The sequence below is a fragment of the Episyrphus balteatus genome, chromosome 1, assembly GCF_945859705.1.
Source record: "Episyrphus balteatus chromosome 1, idEpiBalt1.1, whole genome shotgun sequence".
Lineage (NCBI taxonomy): Eukaryota > Metazoa > Arthropoda > Insecta > Diptera > Syrphidae > Episyrphus > Episyrphus balteatus.
Genome location: NC_079134.1, coordinates 154716355 through 154732067, shown reverse-complemented (window position 1 = coordinate 154732067; position 15713 = coordinate 154716355). Strand labels below are relative to the sequence as shown.

At 32.5% G+C, this 15713-nt stretch overlaps 2 protein-coding genes across 3 annotated transcripts; one reads left to right on the top strand and one right to left on the bottom strand.

Annotated features, from left to right (window-relative positions):
• The first annotated feature begins 5061 nt into the window (after window positions 1–5061).
• LOC129907686 (uncharacterized) lies at window positions 5062–6780 on the top strand. Of its 2 annotated transcripts, XM_055984011.1 has the most exons (4): window positions 5064–5393; window positions 5447–5616; window positions 5680–6009; window positions 6063–6780. In XM_055984011.1, exons 1-4 carry the CDS (start codon window positions 5389–5391, stop codon window positions 6092–6094), a joined length of 537 nt encoding a protein of 178 aa, XP_055839986.1. In that variant the 5' UTR covers window positions 5064–5388; the 3' UTR covers window positions 6095–6780. The 2 variants fall into 2 exon arrangements, with proteins under 2 accessions (XP_055839985.1, XP_055839986.1); XM_055984010.1 differs by having other exon boundaries at window positions 5062–5393; window positions 5680–6774.
• A 1170-nt stretch (window positions 6781–7950) lies between these two features.
• Window positions 7951–12221, bottom strand: LOC129907685 (N6-adenosine-methyltransferase MT-A70-like protein). The gene is made up of 7 exons (XM_055984009.1): window positions 11903–12221; window positions 11674–11848; window positions 9676–9806; window positions 9509–9621; window positions 8723–9449; window positions 8545–8668; window positions 7951–8485 (listed from the first exon to the last, which is right to left on the bottom strand). Exons 1-7 carry the CDS (start codon window positions 12099–12101, stop codon window positions 8077–8079), a joined length of 1878 nt encoding a protein of 625 aa, XP_055839984.1. The 5' UTR covers window positions 12102–12221; the 3' UTR covers window positions 7951–8076.
• Between the last annotated feature and the right edge of the window lie 3492 nt (window positions 12222–15713).

Genomic DNA, 15713 nt, shown 5'->3' with positions numbered 1-15713 from the left:
AAGCTTTAAAACACATTATAAACTTAAGTGATCTTTTTCTTCCATTTCAATATTTTTTTTTTTTAATATTTATTACGTTCACAGTTCCTTGGTATTAAAAAAAAAACACTCATTTTGTATTGTTTTTCTGCACAATTTTTTCTCTTCATTTTGTGATTAGGATAAAAGAAAATCCATTTAAAATAATTAAAGCAATATAATATAAAAAAGAAAAACTTGAAGAAAATAGCTTTATTTCTATGAAAAAAAAAACAATTAATAAATTAATTATGTGCGATTTAACTAACAAAAAAAAAAACGGGACGTAAAAGACTAAAAATCTAAAAAAGGAAAGAATAATTATGCACTTTTGTGTTTAGAAAATGCTAAATTTATTTTATTATTTTTACCTTAAAATTAAATTAAAAAAAAAACATTAATAAATTATTTAACTTTTTTAACTCATAGTACATACAAACATTAATTACATTATGTCACAATTTTTTTTGTATATTTTAACAAAAAATAAACAAAACAACCCAATTTAGCATTTAAGACATCCTTGCAACGAGAGAGACATTTTTATGTTGTTTCGTTTTTTTTTAATGGTTGTTATTTTTTCGAATAAATTTTATATAAAGAAAAGAATCTATTTTATTTATTTTAAAGTTAAAAAAAAAAACTCATGTTATCCGGGAAAATTTATGTCGTACCTACCTAAAAAATGATTGGTGCCTCGTATTTACAAAAATCCATTTTGTTGTGTTCATAATTTACAGATTGTATTTTTTTTTTAAATTATTTATATGAAAACAAAAAAAATAATGTAAATATGTTATTATTAATATACCTAATCATTACCAAAACAATGAAAATAAAATAATATTTAATAGCAAGTAGACTAAAATATTTCTTTTTCTTTCGGTGATTACTGCGAACAATCAATGTATTACATATCGTATTTCGAATATATGTAAAGCTAAGATATGCGTAACAATTCTTAACACTACACAGATGAATGGTAAAGTATCTTAAACTAAAGATTTAAAGACAAAAGATATATAATATCAAGTTGAATTAGATTCTTGACGTTATAAAGTTAGCAGAATGAACTTAAAGATGAGATATGATTTTTTTGATGAGCAAATATAAATAAAAATTTAAATGTAGCTAATTTAAGAATGGATATTTTTTACATTTGTTAGAAATGACAACTTAAAGGAGAGTCCTTAGTTTCAACTAACAGTTATTTTTATAACTCATATAAAGGTTTATCTGCATCGTTTAAAGTTATTTCTCTTTAAGATAAACATTGGAAATTCATAGTAATATAAAACAGTACGCATACGCCCGAGTGTACCGTCAACTTTTTAAACGTTTTTTTTTTATGCAGAAATGGTGAAACTGTCCATGAAAATTTGAATAGCTTAAATATGCCTTTTTAAACATTCAGAAACAGGAAAAATTACGTAGAAACTGTCTACACGAATAATGAAGAAAATCATCAATGATTTTTGCTCTACGTAGTTAAAGTAGTTGTAATCGATAAAAGCCAAAAGTTTAAAGAGTCAGTAATATTAAGGTTAAGTTCAAAATTCAAGCATTTTAAATTTATTTTAATAATTAAATTTTTTTAAATAATTAATTTCCTTGTGGAAAAGCAAAACATTTTTATTTGATAAATTCACCAATTGGTACAGATATTAAATTTCAGACCTGGGTGAAAGCAATTCAAACTATTTTGTTGGATTTCAGAATGAGTTAATACTCTTGACTGAAACCAATGGAAAACGAAATATGTAATAGGTGTGGTTTTTTTTGTTTCTCTATATGGAGGGCTGAGAGCTGAAGTGAACCAAGTCAAAAATATAATGAGTTAAATTAAATACGTTTCCATTGAATCTCATGGTGAATGTTTTTTTCGAACCAATGACAATTTAAATCGAAACACTTTTGAATCAAACTAATGAAAGACGTTAGCAGAATCAAACCTTTAGCAGATTTTGGCACTAGATTTGGATTTTTTTCTTTTTTGAATTGATTCGTTTCAGGTGTGAAACCTCCATGTAGAGTTTTGTACAAAAAAACGATATCGCGACATTATAAATTCGTTCAAATTAGCCCAGTTCAATTCAATAATCGTTCAATTAAGCTGAAATGGAAAAAATTAGATCATGCAATTTTTTTTCATAGGACGGTAGGGGGGATCACTGAGAACTTAAAACCAGTTTTAGGGAACCTTGAGCGAAAGCCGCCATCTTGGATTAAAATTAAAACACGTTTTAGTGAATAACTCGGCCATTTTTGATTTTTGACAAAAATTATATAAATAAAACTTGTAGAAATTTTTATTTTCTATAACTTGTATTTTAATTTTTCTATATGACCCATATTTTTTACGAGTTAATTTGAAAAAAACTATACCCCTACTCAGCTTAAACTTTATAGTTTATACCCGCTTTGATTATAGATTTAAATATCAACGCAATATGGGAGTGTTTTTATATGTTTTTAGAGATGAGAAATCTAGCTGCAATGTTAATTTTTGAAAATTCCTGAAATTTTATAAACAAAAGGAACTATCTCAAAATCGGTAAGTGTCATTTTAAACAAAATGAGTAAATATTATAATTGATGTCTAGAAAGACAATTAAGCCTTTGAATTTTTCAAATCGGTTCAATAATGCCTGAGATATATAATCAGTGTGTTCCTTTGGACTTAAGTATCTAATGCTAAGTACTTCTGGTTGTGTTCAACTCCATTTCTTTCATAAAAAAAATTTCTTTGAATGGATTCAGAAGTACTTTTTTGTTTGAGTGAATACTATGAACTAAAAATGAAATCCTTGGATTTAATAAATTAAGATTTAAGGTATAACTACAACGGCCACTTTTTGCAAAAAGTGAAAATTTTCAAACTCATTTTGTGACAGTTTTTCTGACTACAAAATTAAAAATAATGACGGAAAAAACTTATTTTTTGGTTAAAAAACAATTTTTGTAGTTTTTTTCAAAAAAAAAAATAGCGCCAGAAAGAAATAAAAAAATTTACTTTTGCAAATTTCTCACTTTTTAGGTCATTGTAGTTAAAGCCTGGTACGCTGCTCGCGCTAAATTTTAGCTGGGCTAAAATGAGTCCCATTCAAATAATCGATAACTTGTATGGAAATTTTATCTTGGCTAAAATTTAGCGCTAGCAGCGTACCAGGCTTAAGGCTTTAAGACTCCTTTGCTGAATCGAAACTTAAGCATTTACGTTCTACATAAATCCTTATGTGACAGTTTACACAGAGGAAAAAGTAGGGAATAAGAGTTTATGCTCAACATAAATTATTTAAGTTTCGGTTCAGCAAATGACCCTAAGTGATTGGATTTAAAATTAACTTTAATCCAAACTAAATCCAGAGTGAATAATATGGTCGTTATCTGCATATCGCCTATATCTCGAGATATTAACATTTCAATGCAACCATTTCAAACAAATTTGCACTTATTTAATGGTAATATATAAAAAGAAAGGCCATGTCCTAAGAATAAGATGTACAGGAATGGTTGTTTGAAGAAACCAGTGCGGCATTTTTACAAAATAATGCTAATTACACTTTATGTTTCCACCTACTCAAATCCGACATTAAGCTAAGTAAATTTGGAATAAAGCCTTAACTACATTGGCTCAAAAAGTGAAAAAGTACAATAGTGAAAATTTTCAAACGCATTTTTGTATTAGGGGTATTCACGATTCGATGCAAATGGTCTTGTATCGTTGTAAAAGTGCAAAAGTGTAAGATTTTCTTAAAATAAAACAACCGAATATACAGACTAAAATTTTTTTACACTTTTGCTATACCCCAACCCTATTGCAAAAATAAAATACAATGGTGCAAAATTTGTCTATTGTAGTTGTAGTAGTAGAAAACAAAATTTTGCATTTTTACACCTTTTTGTTACACCGGATCGTGAATACCCCTATTGTTTTTCGGGCTGGGAAATAAAAACAAATGATGCAGAAAACTTATTTTTTCGTCCAAAAAACATTTTGTTTACTCTTTTTTACAAAAAAATTCCGCTTGCGAGAAAAAAAATGTTTTCACTTTTGTACCTACTTTTTCAAAAAGTGGTGAATGTAGTTAAGCCTTAAATCTCGAGATTTATTCTAAATCTTTAATTGAGAGTACTTAAAAATTTTGGATTCAGGGTGCAGGTGAACCCAAATCCGAGAAGTAGCGAAGTAGATTTAGAATATTCTCTATTCCTGTACTTCTTTTTCTTAGACCATGCCATTCACTCTTGAGCATACATCGGCAGTTGTATGTTAAAGCCTGGTACGCAGATCGAGCTAAATTTTAGCCGAGATAAAATTCCCATACAAGTTATCGATAATTTGTATGGGATACGTTTTAGCTCGGATAATTTTTTTCGATAATTTGTATAGGAGCTAAAATTTAGCGCTGGATTTACATACTACTGCATGCAGAAAAGTAAATTGGGATAGGTATAATACCTGAAATCCGTATGAATGAAACGTATTAAATTCGACGAATAGGAAAAAGTGACAGTTTCAATTATTTTTGAATATTTTGCTATAAGTGAATTTGACGATAGAAAGATAAACGAATGTCGGTAACAGACCCTGCACGACCGACATTATTTGTTCAACTTATTTGCTATTACTGAATTCGCAGATCATTCGCACTCCATACAATTTGTTTCACTTCAGATTCACGGCATTTTTGCTACGAATCGGCAGGTTTTTTTTTAAATAACAGCAAAAAAAAAGAAACAAAGAAAACAAAACAAAAAAATTGTCCATATTTATTTATTTTTATTTCACTACAGTTGTAAAAAAAATTTTTAAATCAAAAAATAAAAAAAAAATAAAAAATTTGTTACCAACAACAATTTCTTTCATCTGACTGTTCTCCATACAGAATTTCTTCGCGTGATACTACCTTCTTTTCTTATACCATGGGCCCGACAGCCCTGGTGGTAGTGCGATATCAAGCACCTAGTCCTAGTGATAGTGACACTGAACATTCCCATTGATTTTTTACAGCTGAACGCGACCATTCTAAAATTCAGAAAAAATAAACAAAACAAAAATTATTTTAGCGGCGTGAAATTGAAAATTCTCATCATTTTGTAATTTTGTTTGCTATCTTCAATATTTTAAAACTATAAAATACTTTCAATGTTTGTTTAAAGTATATTTCAAAAGTGTTTCAAATAAAAGATTAATTAGAAACCGCTGTCCTCAGCTTCCATAGGCTTGTTTTATTACTAAACTTTTTGCCCAGTAAAACACAAACCAATAAAACACCAACTGCATTTTACCTATGTAAATCATTTAAAATTTGTTGATAACTTTGTAATGAAAAGAGAATAAACTGTAAATATTTGAAATCAAAACAAATGAGGTAAACATTTTCATTTATTTCTTATTTTGTAAGTTATCAGTTTTTATTATTAGATTCAAACAAAAGTTTTTCTCCAAAATGAGTTTTGATAATAATTCAACATCAGAAGAGGAGACACTTCTTATCAGCGTTTCAAATTTCATGCAAACTATTGAAGCCTACAGTGATTCAGAGTTTCAATCAAGTTTCAAAATGAAAAGATCAACTTTAGATCCTTTAATAGGTAAGTAATCTTTTTATTTCTTTTTTATCGTAAGAAACTTATTTCAATAATTATACCCTTCAGTAAAATATGCTCTATCTAGTTTCTACCCATCACACTCAAGTCATGGTGGGGGTAAACAAAAAATCGAAGCTAAAAAGGAAGTATACCTTTTTGCTTGCTACTTAACTAGCACTGGGACATTTAACGATCTAGCCAATATGTTTGGTATAGTCAAATCTACAGCATGGGCTGCTGTTGGACGGGTTAGCAATTGGTTAGTGTCATTAGGACCGGAATATATCAAATGGCCTCAAGGAGATGTTGTCGATCAAATTTGTTCAAAATTTGAATCAAAACATCAAATTCCAGGTGTAATTGGGGCAATAGATTGCACACACATTACAATAGGAAGTAATAAAGAATGCTTTTACAATCGAAAGTTGAAATTTTCGATTATCTTGCAGGCAGTTGTCGATGCAGATATGAAATTTATTGATATATGCTGTGGGGAACCTGGTTCCTTAGACGATGGCACAGTTCTCAGGAAATCTATGTTATATCAAAAAGTCCAAACTATCTACAATCGATTATTTCCATCGAATACTTTTCTTTTGGGTGATTCGGCTTATGCCGCTTCGGATTGGATTGTACCACCTTTTAAAAACTATTATCAATTAAATGATCAAGGAAGACATTTTAATGATATTCATAATTCGACAAGAATGGTAATTGAACATGCTTTCAGATTACTTAAAGGAAGATTCAAGAGAATTAATAAGTTTACTGAACAAAGAAATTTGAATTTGGTTAAAAAAATTGTTGTAAGTGCTTGTGTTTTGCACAATTTGTGCATTCTTAAAGATGATAATTTTACAATCGATGAAGAACCAACTACAGTTGAAGATATTTTAGAGCATAATAGTGATAATAATGTAGAACTTGATTTACCTGATAACAGACGTGATAGACTATTTTGGGAATTATGTGAAAAAAATATTATTTAAGAAAAAAATAAATAAATTAAAATTAAAAAAAAAAAAATTAAAATATTAAACTTTTTCTTTTTCACTATCGACGAAGGTTTGAGATGTGGGGTTTATCGCATGCCTTCTAGTTTTGAATTGTTCTAGGTTTGAGGCCCACTGATTGGAGTTGTCGTTGCATTAGGTTTCTCTTTGATTTTGGCCTGCTTCTTCGCGATATGTGTAGGCTTCTTCGGATTGTCTTGCTTCTTATTCGATCCACCTTTGTTATTTCTACTATCATACTAACGTTATAGAACCATTCATTCAGCATAGAGAGCATTTTTCCAATATAGAAGATAACAAAGTTTTTATAGCAGTCATAGGTAGTACGCGATTCACATTACTGCAGAGCTCTTTAAAGCAGCAGGCGATAACCTCTCGTCTGTCCGATTTTTAAGTAAGAAGATCCTTTGAAATGCGGCAACTATACAGGAATCAGTCTCTTTAACATCGCCTATAGGATTTCCTCTGTTGTAATATTTGAACGTCTGAAGCCCTTCGTCAACAATCTGATAAGTTCTTATCAGTGCGGCCTTATGCCAGAAAAGTCCACCATCGACCAATTATTCACATTACAATTCTTGGAAAAAGTCCAGGCCGCGTAAGACAGTAACTACAAAGACGAGCTGCATAGAGCCTTATCTCAGCAGGGTGACGATGGAGGATATACGGCGCTAAGTCAGGGTCGCAAAGACCTCACCAAGTACATGCTGTTATCAAAAAATGACATTCAACATCGACGTATTGGATAAAAATTCACCATGGAAATTCCGCTATAAACATAGACAATAACACCAGCGCTGAAATCAAACGGAGGGTTACTCTTGCTAACTCTTGCCTTGGTTTGGAAAGGCAAAGACCTCTCTCGAGCAAATAAAGTGTCCTTATATAAGACCCTTATCATCAGCAGAGACATGGACTTTGACGTAGGCGGATAAAAACTACTTATTTCGAGAGAAAATTTGTATTATTTGTTATTGAAGACTGCTAGTATGTATTAAAAAGGACTTTCTCTTTTATCAACAGCCTGTCCATGGTTACCACGAGGAGGACATTGAGAACTAACCTCAACTTTTTACGAACAATATTCTCCTGAGCGTTTCAATTCCTTTGGGAAGCTTTTTGAAGATGGTTGCGACTTTACGTGTTGATTTGCCATGCAATTGATATGCAATATTGCTGTATAAGATCCCACACCTATCTAGTCGAAATGCATCTTTGTCCACCGCACTGGATTTCGAAATGTCCAACACACGGCTTAGTAGCTCTTCCACAGGAATTATACCAATTAATTTGAAGATTTAAAAAAAATTGTATTTATTTATATTTTAAACGAAATTTGTTGAAGACTAAAATTAAAAATATTAAACAAAATATTCTAAATAATTGTTGTTTTTTTGTTCTTAAATATAAATGCAAACAAAATTAAAACACTCCCATGCGACCTTCATCATCATTTTTTAGCGCCCTGCGCTGGCGCCATGCAATTACCATCTGGATATCGTTTCTGAAATTGTGTTATCAATTCCGGATCAACTAAACGAATTCCATCCAATTGATTCCCCAAAGTTATCCAATTCGGTTGAACATTATGTGGTCGACCGAAAAGTTCGATTTTCCTTGTACCCGGACTAAGTCGTTCGATAATTCCATATATCTCATCCGGTTTATGACTGGTAGCTCGAACTTCAGCTACAATAACATCGCAATCTAAACCACGATTTAAATTAGTTGGATTGCCTTTCATTCCAACAAGACAATGTTCTTTGCCATGATTAAGCCAATGACCAGTACGTCCAGTTCGAATGATTCTTTGCAATTGATTGGTTTTAACCCAAATTAATTCATCAACACGTTCATAACTGAAAAAAGAAACTTGTGATTAAAAATGAGTCTGGTTGAAATAAGAGGTCTGACGTACCCCCAAAGTTTTAGACACTCTCTGCCTAATTCCATAGCTCGACCAGTCACCCAGAGGAATATTAAACCATCATCTTGTAAGGCTGGAACACCCAGCTGTCTCATTTCATCATCCGACATGGTTCCTACAAACAAAACAAAATTATGAAGGAACTTGAGAAGAGTAGGGAACTACTTACCATATGGCAACTCCATATGAATATCCCACGGAGGATCAGCCATGACCACGGCGAATTTGCCCAAAACAGTCATATCCAGATATCTCAGATCACACTGAATCCACTGTGGCGGATACAGTGTCACACTCGGATCTGTGTTCCTCTTAATGCAGAGGTTAGTCTTGACATCTTCGTGCTTGTTGTTGTTGATATTCGGATGGGCATCCACTTCATAGTGAACATACTTGCATGTGGCCATGTGGAAGCAAGTGTTTAAGAAACTGCAATCACCCAGAGATTCATCTGTATGCGATTGAATGATTTTCTTAAAATGCAACTTCGTGCATTTATCCGAGTTCTCGGTGATGATCTCCTCGATGATGGGCGCTACCAGCAAGTCAGCAGCTGGTTCTTCTTTTTTGCATTCCTCCGAGTTGGTTGTCGATGATTCATCAGGAGTTCCACTCGAGTTTGTCTCGGCATTTGAATCCTCGGCCTTGTCGGAGACTGCATTCTGTTCAATTTCACGTCGCTTTTTGGCAGCCATCTCAGCTGTGGCCTGTTGGGCTTTGAGACACTCGACTTTCGTGCCATAGGGACAGAACTCCATCACCTGAGCTCCTCCGTGGGATTTGAATTTCTCTGCTAAAGATCGTTCCTTGGCTGTGGGTTTAGTAAGAAGTTCGAGGATCTCCTCGCCAACTTGTTTACTTTGTTTCTCTCGAGTAGAAGGCATCGAGAGAAGGGACTGATATAGGAAGGAGTTAAAGAAATGGAAACCATAAGCCAACTTCTAAGGTTACTTACCATGATATCATCCGAAGCATCATTGCTGCTGCTATCTTTGTTCATTTTACGATCATTATCGATTTTGATGGCTTTTCTGGAATTGCTATCATCGTCATCTTCGTCATTTTCATCTAGAAATCAAGATTTTGAGATAAAGAAATCAAATCGTGACAAAGGAAACTTACATTTTCGTTTAAATTCATCTTTAACTCCATACGATTCGGATACAAACTCTTTGTAGAGATTCAGAACGGCAGTTCTCTGAACAGAGATAACTTCGCAACCGACTTCTTTGCCAATTGTTACACTCTTAATGCTATGAAGAAGAAAATCAGATGCCATTTAATTGATTTTGGTGGGGCACCCCTATTTATTCGTCTTAATTAAAGCTACATTAACTTAATATAACTTAAAATCTAACTTAGAGCTAACTTACGGAGTAATCGAGACAATGAAGAAGGCGATGTTTAAGGATGAACGTGTTGGTGTTGAAATCAAAATAGTCTAGGTTCGTGTTTACACTCAGCAAATTAATTAGTTTAAGACGATCTTGATAGGTAGGGAGGATTAAAAGATCCTGCCACGTGAAGTTACGAAGAGTTAAGCGAAGAAAGCGACGTTGAATGCTTTCGATTCTGCCTTTATGGACATGGTTATATATTATGGTGACCGGACTTGAGCGGCGTATTCAAGGATATGTCTAACGAAGGTTCTATAGAGGGAGCGAGTCACATAAATGTTAGAGAATTCCTTGGACCATCGTTTAACAAAACCGAAAGCTGAGTTGGCTTTGTCAATCATGTTGTCGATGTGCATTCGAAAATTAAGTTCTCGTTTAAACGATGGGAATGGGTTGATTGTAGAGTAAGTAGTAACGAGGAGGAGATTTTATGCACTTACGTGAAAAGGCTTTTAATTGGCATTTGGTTACATTTAATTTGAGACCTCAGCATACAATAAGATATCGTCGATTCAAAAGAAAAACTCACTAACTGCTATTGAAATCCTATGTAGTAAGTGAGTTTTTCCTTTGGACCGACGATATGGCAATGATTTATGACCATTTCGATGTTATCAACGGTAAGAATGAAGAGGAGGCGCCCAAATGACTTCCTTGTGGGGACCCCGGAAGTAGCGATCAAAAGGTTAGAGAAAGCATTTCTAAAGCGCACACTATAAGAACAGCTTTGGAGGTAGGAAGATATCCATTTCAAAAATATAGGTTTAAAGCCAGGTGCAGTAAGTTTAAAGAGTATGAGACTATGGTAAATTTTGTCAAATGCGTTCTAAAAATCAGTTAATACAACATCGACGTCCAACATAGCCATAGTGCTGAAAGGTTAAAGGACACGAATATAATGAGGTTAGTGGAAATGGACTTACACTTGAGAAACCCATGTTGTTGGGAATATAAGTGACTTACAGCAGAAGTTTATGATTTCGTTTAGGATGCATTCAAAAATGTTAGGTATATGAGAAAGTTTGGCAGTGAGGCGGTAGTTGTTAACGTGGTTTTTTGTGTTATAAAAGAAGTTTTCTATACCTGTGGGAATTCTCCTTAAGATAAACATAACTTAAATATTTGTGAAATCAAGAAAGAGAGAGAAATAGCGTTATAAATTTCTTCGTAGAATGTAGCAGTGGAGTCGTTTACAGATTGGAAAGGGTCTCTACTAAGATATTCTTTAATTTTTCTGAATTTTGCTTTAAAAAAGTCGAAAGAACGAGTTAAATGATTAAGTTCTGTATAGGACAATCCTGAAACATTGAAAAAAAAATAGGCGGATGGTAATTGTCAATGAATGAAAGAGGAAGTGTTCAAACTGATACACCAGAATTGATAAGGTCTGGTGAAAAAATAAGGTCAAATTGTCCCATTTAATTGCAGATTTCACTTAACTGTCAGTCAGTCAGTTGATCAATAAAGACATTCTTTTGAAGAGGAATTGTTAGAGGAAATGAAATGGAAATGTGATCGAGATGAGGGAGATTAAAGTCTGCGAAAACAAGAATATCGTCGTTTAAGATTATCGCAGAGTATTCATTAAAATAAATAGGAAATAATTCTAGTTATAAGGTTGGATTTGATGAGAACATAGATATCGAAGGGGAAATCAATTGAGACCGAAGACCTCTCAGTAAAAAATGCGATATGAGTATCATCTCTTTGAGATTCATCTTACCTGATTGCACCTTGATTGGATAATTTATTCAAAATATAATTGACCAACTCTTTTGGAGCTGATTTGTCAAGATTTCTTTCAAGTTTCTCAATGAGTTGGGTTGATATAATAGGAAGCACCAATGAGCTAGAAGATAGCATTTGTAGGATTGTCTTTTCGATTTCTGTATCGGATTCTAGAAATTCAAAAATATTATTGGACACTTATATCGTTGGAGTGATAATAATACCTGTTTCCGATTTATTAGGAGCTTGTGAATCTTCAGTTGGATCATTTTTTGTGCTAGTTCCACTGTTTGGTGACGACAACAAAGTGGCAGTCGATGAAAGGATATCGTGTCGTTCTTTTTTACGTTTTTCTAACTTTTCACGATAAGTGTTGCGTTTATTTTTGATTGCTTTTATTTCCATATCCCATGCTTCAGACATATTAATACTTTTTTGTATTAAATTTATGGATTTATAATTGAAATTTTAACAAAAATGTTGATATTGAAAAAAATAAAACCAAAATGACGCTTGGTTTTGATACCTGTATCTGATGAAAAAAAAAATTGTAAACAATTGAAATGTCATTAGTGTAGAGCTTCTCAAACTGTTTGCCGGTTTGATGGAATGGCTGAATTCAGTAACAGAAAAGAGCATTGTTGATTTTAAGGGTGAGTTATAAGATAAATCATTTTGTTAGCTGCGTTCCTTTCAGAACATTTATCTACTGCTTAGTACTTAAAACTACTTTGAACTACTTTTGCTATATTGAAAAAGTAGTTCAAAGCAGCTTTAAGGAATGCAGTTGTTAAAAAATATAAGGGGTATTCACGATTCGATGCAAATGGTTTTGTATCGTTGTAAAAGTGCAAAAGTGTAACATTTTCTTAAAATAAAACAACCAAATATACAGACTACAATTTTTTTACACTTTTACACTTTTGCTATACCCCAACCCTATTGCAAAAATAAAATACAATGGTGCAAAATTTGTCTATTATAGTTGTAGTAGTAGAAAACAAAATTTTGCATTTTTACACTTTTTTGTTACACCGGATCGTGAATACCCCTATAAAAAGCAAAACTTAATAGGGGTATTCACGATCCGATGCAACTGGTCTTGTATCATTGCAAAAGTGTAAAATCTTACAACACTACAACAACAAAATATACGGATTAAAATTTTACAACAGTCTTGCACTTTTGCTATACCCTGGACCTATTGTAAAATAAAAATACAATAGAGTAAAATTATTTTTGACAGATGGCAGCTCACCGTGCGTCGCGTCGCCCATGATAAACAATTTGTCTTTTTTATTCTGTTTATTATTGTTGTCGGCTTGTCGGTACACATGACCCGTAATTTAGTTTCTTTTAATGTAAAATAATTTGTGAAAATTAATTAACCCGAACAAAACAAAGAATTAAATTATAAAAAATGGAAAAAAAGAAGAAGCAACAGTGGAGAAACAACCCTGTTAAAAAAAAAAACATCATGGATTTCATTCATGCTTCAATATTTACTATAGATAAGAAAAGGGGCGTTCACGATCTATTGTAAAAAAATAAAATTTTACATTTTTACTAGGCCTGTTGCACCAGATCGTGAATACCCCTAATTAAATTGGCTTACACACCCCGATTATTCAGGCAAAATGAAATGACCGGACACACCGGTAAGTTAGTCAATAGTTGTGTTCAACGAGGATTTTTCTAGATCAGAACAGCACAGCACAGTTTAGTGAGAAACGTCAGAACAAGTTAGAACAGTCAAAATACAAAAAAAATTGTAAATAATATGAATTTTTCGTTTATCGTTTCCCATTTATTTAAAAAAATTTTTTTTTTGTGTTTTTTTACTGCGAAGTTGTAAAAACCACAAACACACGAGAAATATTCGCACAATTAAATCAAAACAAAAAATGGCAGCTTTGCTTTTGCAACTTCTCATACGAATTTGTTCTAACCTGTACTGACTTAAAAGCAAGAACAAAAAATCCTGGTTTAAACTGTTCTAGACAGCATCAATGAACAGGAAACTAGAACAGAACAGAAGACCTCAACGAACAGCAAAAAGCTGTTCTTTTATGTCTGGAACAGTCTAGAACAGCGTCGTTGAACACACATAATAGCTCTTTTCACTGACGCTGCGCTGGACTGTTCTAGGCAGAAAAGTACAGCTTCTTTTGCTGTTCATTGAGTTTTTTTCTGTGCTAAACTGTTCTAGTTTGCTGTTCATTGACAAATCTAGAACAGTTTAGAACAGGATTTTCTGTTCTTGCTTTTTAGTCAGATCAGGTTAGAACAGATTCGTGAGAAGTGTCAAAAATTGTGCGAATATTTCTCGGGTGTTCGTGGTTTTTATAACTAAAAACAATTTTTAATTATATTTTTCGCAGTAAAAACACAAAAAATTAGAAAAAAATAATAGGGGTATGCACGATCTGGTGCAACAGGTCTAGTAAAAGTGTAAAATTTTATTTTTTTACAATAGATCGTGAACGCACCTCTTCTTATCTATAGTAAATATTGAATGGAATCCATGATATGAATTATATCAGCTTCATTCTTTTTTTTTACGGAGTTGTCTTTCCTACTATGCTTATTCTTTTTTTTCAATTTTTTATAATTTCATTCTTTGTTGTGTTCGGGTTAATTTATTTTCACAAATTACATCAAAAGAAACAAAATAAAAAAGAATAAAGGTATAACTACATTGGCTCAAAAAGTGAAAAAGTACAAAAGTGAAAATTTTCAAACGCATTTTTGTATAGTTTTTCGGGATGAAAAATTAAAACAAATGATGCAGAAAGCTTATTTTTTGGTCTAAAATATAATTTGTATACTCTTTATCACAAAACAATTGCGATAGCCAGAAAAAAAATCTTTTCACTTTTGTACTTTTTCAAAAAGTGGTGTATGTAGTTAAGCCTTAAGAATAAAAAAGATAAACTGTTCATCATGGGCGACACGCGACACGGCGAGCTGCCATCTGTCAAAAAAATTTTACACCATTGTATTTTTATTTTGCAATAGGGTTAGGGTATAGCAAAAGTGCAAGACCATTGTAAAATTTCAATCCATATATTTTGTTGTTGTAGTGTTGCAAGATTTTACACTTTTGCACTTTTGCAATGATACAAGACCAGTTGCATCGGATCGTGAATACCCCTAATAGGTGTGTTTTTTTGTTTATCTATATAGATTTTGTGCAAAAAAACGAAATCGAGATTTTTGAAATCAAAACAATTTACAATTTACGTGTTAAAAACAACAAAAACTTTATCTGTATAGATTTTTGAAAAATCCAGATAATAGGTGTGTTTTTTATTACAACCGGTCTTAGGTAGACAAAAAAAACGAAGTCTGGGCTAAGCAATTTGCATGTTAAATACAACAACACCTTAGCCCCTTGGGCTTAGTTGTTTAGCCCGGAGATTTCTCTGGGCTTAACTTTTTGAAGAGTTTTAAATCTGTGCTACCAAACTAATATTTTCATAAATTGTTTAGAATTTGTTTAAAAACGTGAAAACTCACGTTTGGAAGGACAAAATGTATTAAAATAGTTTTGCCAGCATACATTTTTTTATCTCTTTGTAAAACATACATGAAAAATACAAAAAAAATGACGAAAGCGAAAAATATGACAATTCTAAATTTTTGTTGTGTCTGCTGTTTTCGGAACATTCAATATACAGTGCTGCCAAGATTTCAGGTTAAGCCCTGAGGCGTTTTTTTTGTCCAGTTAAAGGCTTGGCCACACCGGAGGGTACGCGGTAGCGGTACGGGTAGCGGCAACGATATTTGTATTAAAAAAATTCCACACCCGAACGTTGATGTGTCAGTTTGGAATTTTTTCCATACAAATACCCGTACCGTTACCTGTACCTCTACCGCGTACCCTCCGGTGTGGCCAAGCCTTAAGACCGGTGGTAGTAAAAAACACACCTAATTATCCAGATTTTACTTTCTCTTGATAAAAACAGTAGTGCCAAGGTACTTTATTTGTTGTGTTCATACAAAAATATCTGAAAATATTAACAAAAAAAAAGC